The sequence below is a fragment of the Rosa chinensis genome, chromosome 3 (assembly GCF_002994745.2).
Source record: "Rosa chinensis cultivar Old Blush chromosome 3, RchiOBHm-V2, whole genome shotgun sequence".
NCBI lineage: Eukaryota > Viridiplantae > Streptophyta > Magnoliopsida > Rosales > Rosaceae > Rosa > Rosa chinensis.
Genome location: NC_037090.1, coordinates 17,124,505 through 17,144,940, shown reverse-complemented (window position 1 = coordinate 17,144,940; position 20,436 = coordinate 17,124,505). Strand labels below are relative to the sequence as shown.

At 37.4% G+C, this 20,436-nt stretch overlaps 2 protein-coding genes across 2 annotated transcripts; both read left to right on the top strand.

The window, feature by feature from the left end:
- The first annotated feature begins 176 nt into the window (after nucleotides 1-176).
- LOC112193904 (purine-uracil permease NCS1) lies at nucleotides 177-2,449 on the top strand. The gene has a single exon (XM_024334167.2). The coding sequence runs from the start codon at nucleotides 548-550 to the stop codon at nucleotides 2,249-2,251; it is 1,704 nt and encodes a 567-aa protein (XP_024189935.1). The 5' UTR covers nucleotides 177-547; the 3' UTR covers nucleotides 2,252-2,449.
- A 14,426-nt stretch (nucleotides 2,450-16,875) lies between these two features.
- LOC112192805 (probable 2-oxoglutarate-dependent dioxygenase SLC1) lies at nucleotides 16,876-19,868 on the top strand. Its single transcript, XM_024332678.2, has 5 exons — nucleotides 16,876-17,056; nucleotides 17,183-17,497; nucleotides 17,699-17,946; nucleotides 18,589-18,943; nucleotides 19,318-19,868. Exons 2-5 carry the CDS (start codon nucleotides 17,222-17,224, stop codon nucleotides 19,561-19,563), a joined length of 1,125 nt encoding a protein of 374 aa, XP_024188446.1. The 5' UTR covers nucleotides 16,876-17,056; nucleotides 17,183-17,221; the 3' UTR covers nucleotides 19,564-19,868.
- Nucleotides 19,869-20,436: the final 568 nt, after the last annotated feature.

Genomic DNA, 20,436 nt, shown 5'->3' with positions numbered 1-20,436 from the left:
CCACTAATGCATCATTGGCTTTGGGGAACAACTTAATCGAATAATTTTGTTGTTAGAACCGATATGATGGTGCTATATATAATACAGCTTATATAATTTGCTTAATCGCTTAACAAAAACGTGGCATAGTGAAAGTAGAGTTAGAAAAAGAACTCCAAATTCCCCCTACGAGTAACTTCCTGACTTGTAACAAAGTAAGAAGGATGCTGATACATTGAAAGTATGTTATTTTAATCCCTTCAACAAAGAAAGTACATTGCTGTAGGTTACCTGGAAATTTCCTAATGTTTGATTAAGGAGATAAAATATATTATAGTTGCAGACTTGCTCTGTCATTTGATTCTTAGAGTTGCGGATTTGATCTGTCATTTGATCCAAGATTCCAAATTTCAAAATATAGAATAGTCAACTTGTGGGACTTAGACTCCAAGGAACCCCATTCATTCACACAAAAACAAAGCAATTCTCATTGGTTGATAGCAACCACTCATCATCTATCTCAAACTGATACCATAGATTCCAGAGTCATTAGGAATCCCAGTGAATCATGGTGCCCAAATGTCTCAGCTTTCATGTCCATCCCTCCTTTCCTGCAATAACAAGAAACCCAAGACCCTGCTCTAGCTTTCTGACCTCTCCTTTTCTGCCAACTAACTTAACTGCCAAGTTCCACACCACCCATGTACAAGCTCATCATCATCTTACTCTTAGAAGCCCCATTTTCACCACCATGGCTTCAATCCAATCCACTCCTAGTCCCAAATTCGATGACTTTGAAGCCGATCCCACGCTCACCAACGACGATCTCAAGCCCACAACGCCGGACCAGAGGAGTTTTTCCCGGTGGGAATTGGCTAGTCTTTGGGTTGGCCTTGTTGTGGGAGTGCCAACTTACTACTTGGCTGGTAGTCTAGTTGACCTTGGAATGGCTTGGTGGCAAGGAATTGCCACAGTTGTAGCAGCCAACGTAGTACTACTAGTCCCACTGATCCTCACCGGTCATCCAGGCACTAAATATGGCATCTCTTTCCCGGTTTTGGCTAGATCCTCATTTGGGATCCATGGTGCTCATATCCCAACTCTTCTTAGAGCCTTGGTAGGTTGTGGTTGGTATGGAATTGAGACGTGGATCGGTGGTGAAGCAATTTTCCTTCTACTACCAAGTTCAATCAAAAGTTCCTCTTTGTCTCAATTCCTGCCATGGCTAGGCACATCCCCATTAGAGTTTGCTTGTTTTATTGTCTTTTGGGTTGCCCAATCGGCCATTGTTTGGAAAGGCATGGATGGAATCAGAGAGCTTGAGAAATACTCTGCTCCAATTCTAATCACACTCACGTCCTGCCTAGTAATTTGGGCTTATGTCAAAGCTGGTGGTTTTAGCCACATGCTTTCCATATCCTCCAAACTAACATCCCAACAATTTTGGTCCCTCTTCTTTCCTTCCCTCACTGCAAACATAAGCTTCTGGGCTACTGTTGCTCTCAACATACCCGATTTTACCCGATACGCCAAGAGCCAGACTGATCAGGTCATCGGTCAGGCGGGGCTGCCAATCTTCATGGGGGCATTCACATTCGTTGGCCTAGCTGTAACCTGCTCCACTGAGGTAATTTTTGGGCGTGTCATATCCAATCCAATCCAACTTCTTGGTGAGATCGGAGGGGTAACAACAATATTCCTAGCCATTTTGGGTGTTAGCCTTGCTACCCTTACCACCAACATTGCAGCTAATGTTGTGGCACCAGCAAATGCGCTAGTCAATCTTAGTCCTTCGAAGTTCACATTCAGAAGGGGAGCTATTTTCACAGCTTTGCTTGGAATTGCATTTCAGCCATGGAGGCTTCTTAGATCAAGTGAGAGCTTTGTCTACACATGGCTTGTTGGATATTCTGCTCTGTTGGGTCCAATTGGAGGCATAATTCTCGCAGATTACTATCTTGTCCACAATACAAACTTAAGCATGAAGGACTTGTACACACAAAGTCCTTATGGCGCTTACTACTATACGGGAGGCTACAATTTGCCAGCAATGGCAGCTCTTGTGTTTGGGATTTTGCCCGTGGTTCCAGGTTTCTTGCAAAAAGTTGGGGTTCTTTCTTCAGTATCACATACATTTGTGATCATCTACAACAATGCATGGTTTGTTAGCTTCTTCTCTGCTGGTTTTCTCTATTGGCTTCTGTTAGCTTTGAAAAGAAAACAGAACAAGTCTCACGCTTCAGAAGACCCACTATTGCCTCCTGCAAACTAAGGTTTTGATTCCAAACACAATAAATTTGCATACATTTTGTGAAGATGAAATCTTTATTCAAAGCTGTAAACCTGTCTTTGTAAATTATAATAATATTATGGCTCCTAAAGCAATTTACTTTTAGTATATACGAATATGATGCTGCAAATAACAGTTTGAACTTGATGCATGAAAGAATGATGCATTATTGGTATTGTCCCTTCAGTTTTCATTTATTTAGCAGTGCTTGGTTCATTCAAACACGGAGAAAACCAGGACTTGTACTTCTTCAATCTAAACTTGGATGCCTTTACCAATATCCAAGTTTACTAAAATGAACCAAATTCACCTCTCTCAGATTTTGATTGTTCTGAAAATTCTTAGTGTTCCTTGGATCTCACTGTTTGGCCAATATTAACATCAAGAGTTCAAGACCAATTTGCTACTATCACCCAAAATTGTTCCTACCCCAATCCAATTTAGGGAGTTTTAAATTTTTAATAACAATACCATCCTTATTTCATACCCATCAAGCAAAGCAGCAACATTTGCTCGCTACACTTTCAGCTTACATTCATGCATCTGCCTTCGATACAACTCTGACACTATTTCAGAATCAATTTGTTCGCTGTTCATACCCAATTCACATAATGCTTTTTTAAACAGAGATGAGGGATTCAAACTGACAGTTATTCCGATATTGGAAAGACAAATACCACGAGGTTAAGTTGGTTGAGATATTACTTGTTAATGGTGTTAGCTCAGTGGTTAGAGCACCCACTACCTATGTACGAAGTCATGGGTTCGAGTCACCATGGGGGCAGGAGTGAAACCCTTTGATCCTCTTTTGAAAAATAATTATAAAAAAAAAAACATCTCCAATTAAATTTTGCTATATCAGTCTCTTCCAGTCATGTTAATGATATATAAGTTAATATCCATTAAATGCTACAAGTAAATTACTAGAACATAACAACACTGAGAAGCATAAGATAACTGCAAGAGAAATGAAATTAACTGAATCTTATCTAGAGCCTAGGAACTGGTGTTGGCCACCATGGAAGCACAAATGGGTAGACCATTTTAGAAACTGATGGACTGCAAGTTTGGGGAACTAACACGAAAATTGCACATGACAATGAAGTCACTTAAACCAAAAACCAGGATATCCTCATTATTTGGGTGGAAACCTAGTATACCTCTTTGCTCAAGCTTATATGAAAGTCAGTTATCAAAGAATAGATCTTTAATCATCTGATTTAAGGGAACCCTTTGACTATCGAATACCATTTCTTCAATTTAATTGCCTCTGGCGTTGTCTACCTCTTCTCTCGACTCCCAAACACTTGAATCATCATGAACCTATTGCAGGCACAACTGAAGACACCCTCAGGCCTCGGCAAACACCTAGATACATATCGAAGTTCAAACGGCACCTTAATTAACCAAACTGATTGTACTCCCAAACAGGTCCACCTCAATTACAGTATTACACTATACCTCCATGATTAAGTAAACCAAACCGGCCCATACAACAATCCATTGCAAGCAAGGCTTACAGCAGAGATGAAGAGCCCGTCAAAGCGTAAGGAATAAACCAACTCTCTCCATATATTCACCAGTTTCGAAAGAAAAGATCTGCACTTGAGAAGATAACGGTCTTAATTGTACAACTCTCCACGTACGTATATTGAACACTGAGTATAGAACTAGTATGACTAGGATAACGATCATCACCTAATTCCTCTGGGTAATTGTAGTAGGGTTCACAGATGAACCCTTAATTCGATCCCTTACTCTTTTGAGGTTGTAAACACGAATTTCCTATGACGAATGAAAGAATGACACGTGTACAAAATAATATATTTTGTTAATGAATTTGAGGATTACAATCTCTGTAGATGCTCTTTCACAAGAATCTTCTCTGACGTTGATTTGATCCAAGGGTGGCAAGCACTTGATCGTGAATCAAACGGTTGCAGTGTTAACTTCTTGTTATGTTAACGATTTGAGGAAGACGATTGACCAAGGGCTGTAGAGGCTTGATCTTGATTGGGTTTGGGCCACGAGTGGTGTCACGTGGTGTGCGTTCTTCAGCTTTGGTAGGGGATGAATGATGAATCGGCACATTTGCTTGGTGCTTGTTGATTCTCCGCGAATTTGACGACTTCTGAGCTTGCAGGTGATTTCCCTTGTTTGTCTGAAGTCGGTGGGGTGAAGAGACAGACTATTTGTCAGCTTGATGGTTCTTCACGAGCTTGGGAGACTTCTAGGCTTTGGAGATGTGTCTTTCATCTGCTTGCGTCCCTCTGTCGGTCGTCTCCCATAATTTGGAATGCATTGATGACATAGTATTAATCACATTCCGTAAATATGTAATTAAATCAATCAGTTTTAATTTATTGATTTAATTACTTTTTATTTAAGGAATAAGCCAATCAAATATGATTTTATTTAATATTTGATTTCAATCAGACTCAAACAATTTAATTTAATTGATATTTGAATTTAATACTTGATTTCAATCATAATTAAACAATTTAATCTGATCGATATTTGTATTTGATGCTTGATTTTCATCAAGATCAATAAGTTTAATATGATTGATCCGCTTTAAATGCTTAACTCGAGCAACAATCAATTAGCGATAAATTGACGCTTCCACAATTGATGTTTCCGCGTCATTCAATCAATGGATCACTCGTGTTTTGAGATGTGTCATCCTCGAATCTCACATAATTTTGGTGATGTATGAGCCACATGTACCTTTTGTATGACCCATGTGCCAACTAAGCTTGTTTCGTCAAAATTTCAAAGATTGACCGATTTATTTAATGAATTTTATTTTCATTAAATTTCTTGTGTTTTCAGAGGTTTCCAAAGTAATCATAAACGGTAGGAGAAAGAGCAACCCATTGCTTGGTTAATGGATTGCATATGTAGAAATCACTTAGATCATACAAGGTTGAGCAACACAAAACCAAGTCATTACACCATTTACACATCCCGAACAAAACTGGTTTTGGTTAACATTGGGACTCCAATTCTTCTTTGGCTCTAAAACAACCTAGGGATCTAGCTAATCATGAACATCTTTGTCGGAACAAGTATGGTGAGATATGCCTTCTCCATTTCTCTTGTCGTTCTTTGAGAGTGATGTTTTGGGTATTCCACGTACAGTTTAGATTTCATTGACTTGTTTGTTTATTCTGGAGGTTTTGATTAGGTCCCCCTCCATTGTCATTCGCAATTTTTAGCTTATAAATTGGAGTGTTAGAGAGATTGCTCCTCTGCTATTACTCCTTGCATCAAAAAAAAAGCTAGGGATCATGAAATGCAATGGAAGATTGCTTGTTTCGCACAATGGAAAGAATGTGCTATATGTGTCCAGTAGACCACCTCCGATAGGCTTGCTCAACATGTTGGAAACGCACATAGCGCCGAACAAAATAAGGATCAGACATGAGAGTGAGCCAACGTTTCGAGACACACTTGCGTTGAAAAGCCGACTTATATATTACAAGGAAGTCTACAGAGGATTTGAACCAGCAAAGTGTCAGGAAGATCATCAATCTTATTCATGGTATCCAATGGTGGACTTGGGGCTGATATTGGTCGTTCCCATCGTCTTATATGTGAATTATCATCAGAACCTGCTCCAAGTACTGCAGGAGACGGCCATGCTAGTGTACTGCATAACTGCAGCTTCTGTGCTTCTCATTAATGACCATTGAAGTGGTCACTTAAAATAGCAAATTGTTGGTCAGAAAACCCATTTAGTGACCATATATTAGTGGTAACTACAAGGAGGCCACTGAAATGATGTCATAGTTCTTTGGCTTCTCTTGTACGTCATTAGCTATATCGTATGACTTCGATAAGACTATCATAATTTTCAGTCTTTTGACCTTAAGTTAGAGTATATAACCCCACGAGAGAGTTGAGAGAAGAGATGCATATTTAAGATCTAGTGCGAAAATTTAAAGTTCAAATTTAAATGAGATATTGTTAATCATAACTTTCTATGAAAATACTTAAGGAAAAAAAAAATGATAACGGAAGCGAAAAAGTAAAGAACAAAAGCAGAAGAAAATTTTCTTAAATAAAATAGAACAAAAGCTTATAAAAAAAATAAATAGAGAAAAGTTTTATATATACACCCTCTCCCCGATCCTCCCAAATTTCTTAATGTACACCCTCTATAGTTTTTTGTCATCAAACTTCCATCTATACCCCTCTTCATTAATAAATAAATAAAAAATTAATAAAAATATTCACAAAAATAAAATAAGAATTAAGTACTTTATATATCAAAATATTAATTAAATATTTTCTTGCAGGTTCAATTTTCTCCTCTTCGCCATGATATACAATCAATGTTTCTTCAAGAATATATGTGAACGTCAATGACAAATGAAATAATTGTAGTCCACATGAAGAATTAGCAAACAACGAAATTGGTTGAAACATATTGAAAGAGGTTATAAAACCATCAAACATATCTTGGATACATGAATACATCATCACCAATCACTTCGTTTGCAAAACAACTACCATAACTCGTTCTTTACCAATTTTAATATTGACCATGACTATTTTTTTTTTTTGAATCAAATCAAAACGATTTATCATTCATCTCAAGCCATAAATGACCATGACTATATGGATCATGAAAATATTCACATATATATTGAATCTTTTAAATGAGGCATCAAGTTTTTCAACTTAAAGAACAACTAATTTTCCATTGATATATACAAAACCAGTTTTTCTTTCTGTGAGAAAAACCCTAGTTTTCACTGCAGTCACGATATTGCAATAATATACCCTTATGTGGCGTCCATCTTGACGTGTTTCGTTCATCATCCATGACGTCCATCGAGAGTATGACAACAAGTTTCGCATCCTCTATGGCACTTGCAGATGATGAAGTGGTGGATCTCACCAAAATGATTGTTGGACCAGTGAAGCGCGCCTCTCAGGCATTTCTACTCGGTAGTTTTCTGACCACCAAGGCAGTGGATATCCGGGAGGTGAGGCACCATTTCTGGCGGATTTGGGTACTAGAGAAAGCTTTCCAGATCTAGGAGAAACCAAAGGATCGATTGTTGTTCTCCTTTGATGCTCGTGGAGATTGTAAGAAGATTCTGAAGGGAGGAGCATGGCACTATAACCGGACTCCCTTGATATTACAAGAGTATGATGGGGTTTCTCCGATTGATAGGGTCGATCTGTGATCCATCATCTATTGGGTCCGAATCACTGATATTCCATCGCTGTTTGAGGTGAAGGCGAACATCGTGAATATTGCTTCGATGGCGGGCAAATATCTTGACATGGATGAGCAGCTGTTCAAGTACAAAAAGGAAGTTAGGGTTAGGGTTTCGCATGAAATCACTAAACCTCTTTTCTTGAAGAAGAGGATGCAAATTGCTCCAGGTATTGAAGAGGAGATCTCTTTTTTCTTTGAAAATTTGACTGGTCATTGTCGTACTTGTGCGCTGATCTATCATGAAACTGGAGTGTGTACTGCAAATGCTTCAGCGCCATTGAAGCCTACAACTAGGGCTGGGTCCTCGACATTAAATTTTGCTGAAGGGCGTTTTCAACTGGGGAATGCAACCTTCAAGTTTCAGTTGAATGTCCCAACGCCTGCAGTGCGTTCTTTGTTCTCTGAGGTGCAGTTTGGAAAGCCGAGGAAGGAGAAGAGGGCCATAGTGTTGAGGAATATGGAGAATAGGTCAGAGGGTAGCTCTGATGATAGCCTGGCAGTGGTTTCGGTGGAGGAGAACCTGCTGAAGAAGAGGGACAGGCCTGCGTCCCCAAATGTCTCTCCAAAAAAGCCTAAGCAAAGGTTGCCTGAGTTGCTGGATGATAGACGAGGCTTATTTTTGCCTCCTAAGAAACTGAAGATGCCAGAATTCACTACTAAGTTCTCTGTAAAATCTTTGGGTTTGGTGGAGACTTCGGCAGGCACATTAGTGCCAAAGATTGTGGTCTATCAGGACAACAAGGAAGGGAAGAAGAAGCGGGGGAGACCTTTAGGATCAAGGAATAAGATTCCTCCCAAGAATAAGAAGACTGCTACTACCTTGGAACGGCTCAGGTTGACTTACCTTACTGTTTCTCTGTGCGCTATTTCTAAGGGCAAGGAGAAAAGTTAAATTCAGTTTTTATTTCAATTTTAGTTTGCACTGCTATGGTTCTTATTACACCAAGTTAATGAATCTCCTGGAGTACCCCAATTGAGTGCATTGACGAAGGCAGATTCGATGTAGTTTTGTTTGTGTAATCTGAGAGTTGTAATACTGTAGGCTCTTGAATAAGTGAGCGACAATGTACTAGTGGATGGTACACGTTTTCCCTTACCTGCTTGACCACTGATGTAGGGTACAAGTATACGGGGACTATTTGTACGTGCCGTTCTGGCTTTGGGATTAAATGAAATCTCTTTTACTGTGTCAAAAAAAAAAACTTAAAGAACAACTACGGTAAAAAAGTTAAGTTATTCAATTTTCTAGCGATATACAAATTTCATTGATGTAAGAAAGAAGAAAGGTAATTAGTTATTACCATATTGACATGTACCGGAATTAATTAACAATTAATTCCACTATAAATCAAAAAAATTATAGTAAAAGAATTATTAAATAAAAATTTATGACCTTTTTTTTTTATAGTTTTTCTCATTTATTTATTTAATGAGGAGAAGCATAGGTGGAAGTTTGGTGAAAAAATGAGATAAAAATATTAGGGGTGTGCATTAAGTAATTGAGAGAGTGTATTTAAAATTTCTCATAAATAAAAAAGAAAAATAACCCTTTCAAAAAAAAGATACAAAAAAATGAATTGAGGACCCAACTGCTTCAAGCAAAGCGCCTTCACCAAGCAAACCAAAGCACACATTATTGAATTTAAGTCCAAAAACTGAACCCTATATTGGTTGTAGTCCGGGTCAATATTTTTTGTTAATTGCGGTCCAATAACTCAGTTGCCACATTAGATTTATTTCCTTTTATATTTTACCGAATTAATTTTTTTTTCACATTCCTAATGTGCCCTTATTAAATATATTTTGCACGTAATATTTTTCACATTCCTAATTGCAAAGATTCAGAGGATAGCTGGATCTGGAATCAAATGATGAAGATGTAAATCCGACAATGAAAATACAGATATGATGTTGGAGATGAGGATGATCTAATGATGTTGATTTAATGACGATGATGATTCAGTTGATGGAGAAAATAGAAGGAGAGGAAGGAAAAGGATAAAAGAAGAGGACAATGAAAGAACTGGAAGAAAGAAAAGGGGGATGAAAGAAGAGGATGAGGAAATAAATGGAAAAAAGAATATAATGAAAAAAAAAATGAGGTTTTACTTTTTTGTTTTGTTTTACTTCTATTGCGTAATAAGTGTATAAACATAGAATTTGTATATGAGAACAACTTGTGGTGTAGTGGTTGAAATTAGAGTTTCTATGTCAGAGGGTTCGAATCTTGCCTCTTTCCAAATTTAACCCATTTACAATGGTTCGGTTCGAGGGTATGTATAGATATATTTGGTCAGTATGGTATACCGACGTTATGCAAATTCTCATATTGTACGATATACTGACAGAATGTTACACTCAGTACGACTCAGTCGAGCTGAAATGTCAGTAGCTAAATACTTCGACACAAATCGGCTTGGTTTGGTCCAAACAGCACATATATGACTAGACCTAATATGAACGCTAAAACGAATCATCACATATACAAGTTTGTAACATCGACTAGTGTCCGGAATTATTTTCAAACAAATTAATAAATCAAATGATGATCTGCTATTATGCTTAATCAAAGTACTCCTCTCTATCATCGCGCACCGGAAAAGTTGAATTCAACACGGCCTATGACTATCTAGACGCTCGAGTTTGACAAACACTTGAACGGGAGCTAATTTCTAGATATGAAACGGAACTAGCTACCACACATCAGGAAGTTCCACAGATTTTGAATAATGCATATATATCCAAATAAAAATCCAACAAAGAAAATATAGGAAAGAGATTAAAATATTGGGAGCTGACGTGGACCGAAAAAAATGCAACGAATGAGGAGCAAAGGACAAATATTAGAAAGTAGAATTCAACTGGGGAAGCACGAAACCACCATTAGAGTGATTAGACCACGAACGAGCTTGGCGTCACCCCTACCCACACACAAGCGGGTCGTCTCTGCTTTGCATGGTAGGGTTTTGACAATGGCATTGACTTGGAAATTACATATATAAGACATTAGGGAGAGGAATTTGGTCCTTGATACCTTCTACTAGGTCACTAGTGCTTCACAGTTATAAACAGTAATAACTAGCTAGCCAGGGTTTTGTTTGGGGGTCTGCTATGCAATTAACTATTGCAGTTAAATATTAGCTTTAAATACTGTTAAATATTAGTAACGTAACAAATAGCTAGAAAATTGATTAATTAATTGCTACCATTACCTCCATAGCTGCTAGCTTTTTAATCATTCTAAACTTATAGGGGCGATGACCTAATTACATTGGACAACACTAATCCAGTTTAATACAAGTACCCACTATATAAAACTGCTCATCATATGAGTAACTATTTAGTATACCTGAGATTATGTATTATACGTTGTCACTCAAATACAGTCATATACTCATTAAGGCTCCAAAAAATTTGCTTAAACATAACTTAATATCTACATAACTAAAACTTTGAAAGGTGGACTAAATTTTTAAAAATATGGAAGTCATTTTAATGGAATAGTAACAATTAATGTGATATATCCAAAACATAGACTAAATTTTCATCAATGAAGTCTAATTTTGTACAATTAGTCTAACGCACCAAACCAAACAATCCAGGAGAGCACTCATACCGGCCAAACGAGGGCCTTCCAGAGAAATTTCAGTCCATGAGCTTCAAGCCTATATATCGAACTATCGAAGAGGCAAATGCGGTTGCAAATGATCGAAAGGATATGGATTCCATATATGTCTCTTTTGAGGCAACTCTTGTTCACTTGTTTGATCATTTAAATTTGGGATAGTTTAGGGACTTGGGATTGTCTATTATCCCATCCAAAAAAAAAGTGCCAAACATGGCCTAAAGGATCATAAGAGTGAGCGAAAGTGAAGAGGCATTATTGAAGAAATATGGTAGGGAACAAAGGACAGGATCATAATTGAGAGTGAGCTAATTAGGTGAAGAAATGCATTCAGGGAATAGGGTAGGGAACAAATGCAGACCATAAGTTTGGACAACTGAGTAGAACTTAGTTAAAAATAATACAGAAATAATAATAGTATCTTAGGACCATAAGAAGTACTATTATATAGCTAAGCTAGGTATCTTAAACGTACTACGAGAGCTTGGCTTTTTGTTAGGGTTTTTTTTGTTGTTGTTTAGGGTTCACCTAATCATGTTACAACTAATAAATCCAACCAATTAGCAAGTTTCTAATACTAAAAAGAAAATCAATATCTGCTTCCTGGCTATGGCCAGCAAGGTCTATATGAGGCTAACATTAGTTGGGTTATACTACTCTAATTAGCTAGTCTAGCTACAACCCCATAGCTTAGCTAGCTAATATATATGGCAACTTCATCATATTCTAATAACTAAGCACATATCTATGCACACGCACGTTTACTTGATTAAGCTTATCTTAATTATTAGAAAAATTATAATCGCTTGATTAAGCATAAGAACTTTGAGCTTAACAGCTGTATATGCATGGATAAGATTGTCATATTTAAAGAGTTGCCATTAATTATAACCACTTTATACCGTACTGTTAAATAATTTACTATGGTGTTTTGTTTGTTTGGTATTATTATTAGATGCTTGCAATGTGAAGGAGAAGTAATATTTGGTTGCCCTAAGCAGGCCAATGATTTACATGCCACCGTGGCATCTCTACTTTTCTGCCACGTGGCACATATAATTGTTAAGATGTGATGACTTTGCATCAGGCAGGGTTATGGACGTCACAAAGCAATGGACCAATGACTCCAACGCAGAGCCCATACCACAATGTCAACGCGATCAATTACGACTGGCTGATGGGTCAAGAAATGATCTCCATGCAAGGGCTAGCTTTTAACGTTTTAGTTTTTACCATACCATCCGTATATTTGATAAAAATTTGAAGTCTACGATTGTAGTAGGAGATGAGTTTTTCTTGTTTTTCCTCTCTTTTCATATCACCTTCACCAAAACTTACTTATTATTCATTGAGGAAGAATATTTCTTTTCTTGTAACCAAAAAAAAAAATTATTTCTTTTCTGAAAGAAAAAAAAAACATAAAATATACCATATTATCCATGATGCATGTGGTGGTGCGTAGTAGAATTTGTAGAGTACGTCACTATTATCTCAAGTTCGAATTTTCCAACATTGTCATCTCTAGTTGTCGAAGGTTAACATAGTAGAAAATACGATATAGATTTTTAATTTGATATAATTGAAAACAGTCGGTATAGTAAACGGTGAACATAGTTCTTGGTAGTGAATCCTATTCGTTCACATGCCTTTATAGTTTATCCCCACAGTATCCACACCCCACAAGTTTAATAACTTTAATTATTTCGTACAAATTTGGTTCTTCAATCGCCCAAATAATTTTGCAGCATTATCATCCATCTTAGCCATAATCCTAGCATACTATGGTATACACATGTATATTATACCTCTAACCTTTTGGAAATACTTCTTTAACGCGCGTACAATTTAATTGTTTCCCGAAACTAATTAAGTAAACTGTCATGTATGAAAATGAAAACGATAGAAGGCCGATATCTCTACTAGGTTAGGGAATTTTGTGTGGACTCAACAAAAGCTTTGAATGTTGCGAGCCCTTGATTTGTCAGTGATTTTCAACAGTAAAGCTTCTAAAGAAATCGTCGTCTTTCCTTTGGATCCTTCGAAACATGGCTAGGAGATATATTCACATTGTATCTCTATAGACAGCAACATGTCCTTGCAAATCTACAGAATGAATGATTCTTTGTGTTTAACTTGTATGCATATGATGGAAGTCTTTGTCATTTGAAATATATAAAGCCAAAACCAAGAGATTAATCTGAATCTAGATACTGCAAAACTACTCTGTTGAAATTGTGTGTCAGATATATATGAAGTACTTGTTTCTAGCCTATCGTAGAAGATTTCGCAGTTATCTCTTCAATTAAAAATCGTATGGTAACCTAATCGATGACATCAAGCCATAAGCAAATGATAACATTAGAATGAGTCCTGCAAGTGAACAACTGGTGTGGAAACACGAGAACTTTTCCATTGAGGCGCCTCATTGATTTTGTAGAGGCAGTCAAAAAATTTCTAAAGTGAGAACTATAGCAGTTTCCATTGAGACGACTCTTAGCTAGCTATAACTGCATGAGCTGCTATTCTCTTTTAAAATTTGTCATTTTGCACTACAAAGTTAATGATCTTCGTTATTTTAATCTGAAAAACTAGCATTATTTTTTAGGAAAAATTCACCAACTGTGTCTGGACACTTAGGGGACTTCTATAATGATACATGAACTTACAAAGTTATCAATGTGATCCTGGACTCATTCTTTCGTATCAACGTCGTACCTATAACCAATTTCCTTCATGGAGCCGTTAAATTTTGCACGTGTCACGCATGTGACTTAATTTTCAAGGGTAAAATTGTCTTATTACACTTTTTAATTAAAAAAAAAATTGAAGAAATTTCTTATTTCTTCGCTCTCTCTTCTCTCAACCCTATCTTTTATTCTCTCCTTTTCTCCTCGCCAACACCACCACAACCAACACCAAACCATACCAGTCGATTAGATCAAGAAACATAGAAACTCCCACCCGTGCCCATCAAGCCCATTTCCTTTCTCGATCTCCGGCGAAATCATTTTTCTTCCTCATGGTCATCTTCTTCTTCATCCTCGTCCTCTTCAGCAATGGGCAACCTAACCCCTGCATCCTCGTTTTCTGAACCTCCATCGGCATCGTCGGTAAGCCGGTGGCGCACTTGATCGGCAGGCTTGGAGTGAAGGTTGGCAGAGGAGGTAGAGGCAGAGGGAGGTGTTTGAGCGGCAGAGGAGGAAGAGGCAGTTGCTCAATGGCGGTGGAGTCCAGTGGTCGCTAGTCATGATGGAGGAGTAATCCCCTGTGTGAGTTGTGTCTGCTGTGATTCTCCGTGACCGTAATGGCTTAAGGCAGCGCAGGTGTTCTTCAAGACTATGACGTAGCCGGAATGGCCCGCTGCTGATTGGGGGAAGAAGAAACCAAAGAAGAAGAAGAAAGAAAGAAAGAAAGAAACTTTTTAAGGGTAAATCGGTCTTTTTGTCTTCATTAAGTGACTCACGTGCATAACACGTATAAAATGTAACGGCTCCGTGGTCGAAATTGGTAGCAGGTACGACGCTGATACAAAATAATGAGTCTAGGTATTATTATGAAAGTTCCCTAAGTGTCCAGACACCTTTGGTGAATTTATTCCTTATTTTTTTTAAACAAACTGAACTTTGAAAATGAAACTCAAAGGGTTTTCTCTCGCCGCCTACTCAATCAAAGCCTAGTGTTTCATCCTCCTTTCCCTACGACCGGTGAACAAAAAATGATGGTGGGTGATTTTCTCTCAATCAAGGACATCACAGTTGTGTGATATATAGTCGTTTTTATATCTGATTGGTAGTGATGATTATGTCGAATGATCTCATTTGGGAGGCGTGGAGCAAGGAGGTTTTCAAAACACAAATTTATTATGATATTTAACATATTATGTTTGTTATTTCTTTCTCATGTCTGTACTTTTAGGGTTTGACTTTTGTCCTCCCCTCTCTTTTGTATTTTTCTTTATTACTAACAAAAATATAAATAACGGGACGGACGGTGGGCTTTCAAAGTGTGGTATACCCTTAATTTTCGATTCGGGTTTGAGGGTGAGACTTGCTCCCTAAAGCATCTATTTATGAGGAGCTAATATCACATCATCCCTTATTTAATTAAAAAAAAAAAAAGCATATTATGTTTGTTGCCATATGGGCTAGCATGTTGTGGAGTGATATGGAGACAGTGGTATTGAAAGGTCGAGAGCATGGGGGATCCTGATGTGCAGGATATATGGGATGGTTGAGACTCGACTGCGAGTATGAATTACATAGTTGAGACTCGACTGCGAGTATGAATTACATATGGTGTTGGTGGCTGATGGTGGTTCAAGAGTGAGGGGTGTGTGCTTTCTTTGCATATTGTGTCTGACACCTAATTAATTATTAGGTGAATCTTGGATCTCAATTGTGTTGAGATTATGAATTCCACATTGGAAAATGAGAACCTTGCCTATGGTTTTATAAGGTTTTAGGCCACTCCATTTATTACCAATTGATTTTGGATGTGAAGCCCATATTATTTTATCATGTGTGAATGCATCGCAGCCGTTCTATGTCACCTAATATAAGTTGTCCACTTATATGGCTTGAAAATTCACCACATATGTGCATGGGGGCATGTTGAGAGATGGGGACCTTGCATATGAGTTTATAAGAGTTTGAATCAACTTCATCCATTGCCATTTGCCAATTGGTTTTGGAAGTAAAGCTCATATTACTTTATCAAGGTATCAGAATATGGTTATTCCACGTGTGCATGGCTCACAGGCTCAACGTCGCCCAATATATATAAGTTATCTACATGTATGGCTTTAAAAATTTGCTACACGTGCGGAGACATGTTGAGAATATGAATCCCATATAAGAAAATGGGGTGGGATAAATGGGGACCTTGCAAATGGGGTTTATAAAGATTTGAGTCACTCCATCTATTGCCATTTGATTTTGGATTTAAAGCTCATATTACATGGAAAAAAAAAAATCTCAACACGCCTTATAAACCCATAGGCAATGTCCTCATTTTCTCATGTGTGATTTATCTTCTCAACAAATTGAAGATCCATAATTTTATAGCTCAGTATAGTTGTGAGATATTTGGAATTGAAATCATGTATCTATTTAGAGCTTGAGTGAATTCCTTCACTAAGAGTCAAAGAGGATTGTTGTTTTTGATTCGCATGTAGTGCATGCTGGACGAACTTTTGACTACAATTTCTTGTTGTTTATAGGTGAATCAATTCTAAATTGCATTACTTGGTGATGTTATCTATTCTCGACTCAAAAGTCTGTGTTGGTACACCTCCGTTATTAACATAATATTTTTCTATCATTTTGACCTTAAATATTACTTTGACAATTTCTTTGGAAAAGACAATAGAAAAGTTTGATACTAGTTCATACGTACTACAATTTAGTACATGAATTCTTTTTTTCTTTTTCTGGATCAATAAGGGGAAAATGAGCAAAACGATTTATTTTTTAGACAGAGGTAAATGAAATTATTGGGAGAAAATAAAAAGACCATTTCCAAAGATGGAAATGGACCCCAGGCTATGTATAGCTACTTAAATTAATTGAACGAAGCTGCATGCCAAAAGCCATTTTTAATTTCCGGAAAGATAGAGAGAGATCGATGAAAAAATGGAAAGCTCTAGGAAAGAGGACAAAGACATGAGATTATTAAGATATATGCTCTAATCTTGTGTCCCTACAACACCTTCCCGTGGTCTGACTCCAACTTTGTCAACGGTTTCATTTGTATCTATAATCTAAGGAACCAGTCAGTCCTCCAGTTTTCTCCAAAACTTGCTACTGTACACGATAGTCGTCAGATTTGTTTGCTATATATTCCCCCAAAACTTTCTCAGAATACCCCAACTTGTTCATTTCTTCCCTTCTATATTATTCTCCCACTCCTTCCTTCTGTTTTAGGAAATCAGGTAGTTATTTCATGTCCTTTTTTCCCCATCTTTCTTTGAACACACCCCTACACCCACGATCAAAGCCCTATAAACCACTGCTTTCACAATATATTAACACTATATCCTTATTGTTTATGCTTGCAGATTTGATCGATCGAGATTAGGGTTTCTGCAATTCAGGCCATGTCTCCAGCAATGGCAGGTTTTACAACTGAGAATGAGGAGAGCCAGTACCAGAATGGAGTGAAGTGCTTGCATGAGAATGGAATAAGCAAAGTTCCAAGCAAGTACATACTGCCCGTATTGGAGCGACCCGGTATTACAAATCACGAGCAAGCAAATGTAACCAAGAATAATCTTAAGCTCCCCATCATTGACTTCCAAGAATTGCAGGGTCCCAATAGACCCCAAGTCCTTCAGTCCCTCGCCAATGCTTGTGAACAATACGGCTTCTTTCAGGTGAGTTTTGATTACGTCCATGTTGAAAGAGAAAATTTCACTTTTTTTTTCTTTCTGAAAGTCTGGTATGTGGTACGTTATCAGATCACCGATTCAGAGCATTTATGAGTTAATTTTTTTTTTAAAAGATGTAGTCTAGAACTCTAGATACGGCGAGCTTTGAAGGAATATTAATTAATGATCAGTTTTATGTTAATGCAGCTGGTAAACCATGACATTCCAAGCGATGTTATAAGCAATATGATCGAAGTGGGCACAAAGTTCTTTGAGCTACCGTTTGAGGAGAGAGCCAAGTACATGTCCTCGGATATGCGAGCTCCAGTTCGGTATGGAACTAGCTTTAACCAGAACAAGGATAAGGTGTTTTGTTGGAGGGACTTCTTGAAGCTATTGTGCCATCCCCTACCAGACGTTCTTCCTCACTGGCCTTCTTCACCTGTCGACATAAGGTAAGAGCTCAACTTTAACCATATATTATGGTCTTCACCTGTCACAATCTAACCTATTTCTGGACCCTTCATTTGATTGGAATAATAATATTTTTAGACTTAATCAGAATCATCCTAACTTAATGATAAACTGCTAGATCGAAATTTCTACAATAAATCGATGATGATAATAGCCCAAGTATTTTGCCATTAGTTGATTTGCTTTCTGTTAACTAGTCAAGTGAGAAAATAAAAGTGAAGCACTGATGGATAGTTATATTTTTATGCTCCACAAACAAATTTGATGGAAGAACATATTTGGGAACTTTCATATGTGAGTTCCACGGGTATTAATTGCACGTGTATGTGAGATTGGTCAATTGAAGTTAAATTGTTCATTGGTTAATTAGTTTTAACTTCCCTTTGTATGCGTGCATAATTAGAAACTATTATAAAACCCTAGAATTAGGGGCTGTCGTTAATATATGGCTCGTGAGGAATTGGCCACTAGCTCTACACCAGCTACTCAGCAAACTAATTTATTTCTTAATTATCCAACAATTTAAATTAAAAAAGATGATAGATCAGTATCACTTGCTAGCTCAATCTGTTGTCCTGTATATGTTTTTAATTATTTGTTTCTTTCTTCTACCTAATATATAGGAATTTGGCGGCTACCTACGCAAAAGAAACCAAATACTTATTCCTAATGCTAATGGAGGCCATATTTGAGAGCTTAGGACTTGTGGATTCATCAGCTGCCAAGAAGAAAACGACAGAAGAAGATGAGGTGTTGAAAGAATTCGAAGATGGAAGCCAGCTAATGGTTGTCAATTGCTACCCGCCATGCCCAGAACCTGATCTAACCCTAGGGATGCCTCCTCACTCTGACTATGGATTCCTCACACTTCTTCTCCAAGATGAGGTAGAAGGACTTCAAATTCAATTCCAAGATAAATGGGTTACCGTTGAACCAATAGCCAACTCTTTCGTGGTCAACGTTGGTGATCATCTTGAGGTAAGTTTGAATAATTAGTAACTAATGAATTATTTCAATATTGGATACCACAATTATTTACGGTATGGTAACATGTTCCATTATTTAAAGTCATGTTGTGTTTATTTTTAAATATAATGAAAGTTAAGTAGAACGATACATCTTTATTATTGCGTATCCAAACAAGAGGGACGGTAAAATCATTCTGCATATAAATTTTTAAGATCATAAATAGTGCAGACGATCAATAATGTATATCGTATAATATATATTTGAGTTAAACAATATACCATTGATTTGACATCAAATTCATGTAATAATTTATGTAAGTTTAGCCTTGTTTTTTTATACTCAACAGTGAATTGTTGACTGATTGGTTCTTGTTCTTGCGGCAGATATTTAGCAACGGAAAATACAAGAGTGTTCTACACAGAGTCCTGGTGAACTCTAGAAAAGATAGGATTTCGGTGGCTTCTCTGCACAGTCTTCCTTTCATGCGCCCCGTTGGCCCATCACCAAAACTTGTGGATGAATCAAATCCAAGGCGATACAAAGAAACCGATTTTGCCAATTTTCTAGAGTATATTTCATCCCGTGAGCATAATAAGAAGAATTTCCTCGAGTCCAGGAAATTGACTTGACAATTGAAAAAGGCAATACTGTGACTATGGAGGCATGGAGCTAGCTAGCTACTCAACTTGGAAAATCAGCACGTTGACCTTTTGCAGCCTTAGCAATGTTCAGTGGGAATTAATTTGTATCTCCTTTCTGTTTTTTTGTTTTTTTGTTTTTGCATTTTTGGAGCGGGGATGAGAATCAAACCCAAACCACTACCTAGCTTGATCAATGCCTATAGCTTCGTTCAGAATAACTTTGCAAACTAGATTATAAATACTATTCATGAATGTGTGATAATCAAAGCCCTTCCATAAACAAACATTAGATATTCAATCATGTGCAACAATTATGAACCGAAGAAGTATTAAAAAAATGTGATCAATTGTCATAAAAAAGTAATATAGAAGCTTGCCGGCCAGTAACGCAAACCTCGTATAACATTGAAGTGTAGAAACCAACAGTCTAGCTATAGGACCTAACAGTGGAGTTGGCCAGCTGGTTAATTACCATTCAGCAACCGCTGCTACTGGCTCCACGCCCACGTACTAATGCTTCGCCGCTGAATCAATCATAAAATGGGGATACCCCTGATAACATAAGGAATGTTCATAACTTCGTATTGGTTTAGTTAACAGCAAGGATCAACTGTAAAGTCCACAAGATGACTTTGATCCTATGAAACTCTAGCATCTTCTTATTACCCTTGACTTCCCAACGATAGGAAAAGAGGATAGCAAGGGTTGTGGCAGAAGTAGAGCCAATTCACACTTTTTTTCAGTTATAAGTAGGTCATGATTTCTCGTCACAGTGTTATATGAAATTCATCTTTTGTTTCACACTTTAGATTCTAATAAATGAACAAGAAATCAACTTCAGCATAATCGATCGAGTACCGG

Excerpts from the sequence above, each read along its gene's own strand:
- LOC112192805 (XM_024332678.2), top strand. The coding sequence starts at position 17,222 with ATGTCTCCAGCAATGGCAGGTTTTACAACTGAGAATGAGGAGAGCCAG. Across the intron at positions 17,498-17,698 it reads AACAATACGGCTTCTTTCAG|CTGGTAAACCATGACATTCC; the intron begins GTGAGTTTTGAT and ends ATGTTAATGCAG. Across the intron at positions 18,944-19,317 it reads ACGTTGGTGATCATCTTGAG|ATATTTAGCAACGGAAAATA; the intron begins GTAAGTTTGAAT and ends TTCTTGCGGCAG.
- LOC112193904 (XM_024334167.2), top strand. The coding sequence starts at position 548 with ATGGTGCCCAAATGTCTCAGCTTTCATGTCCATCCCTCCTTTCCTGCA.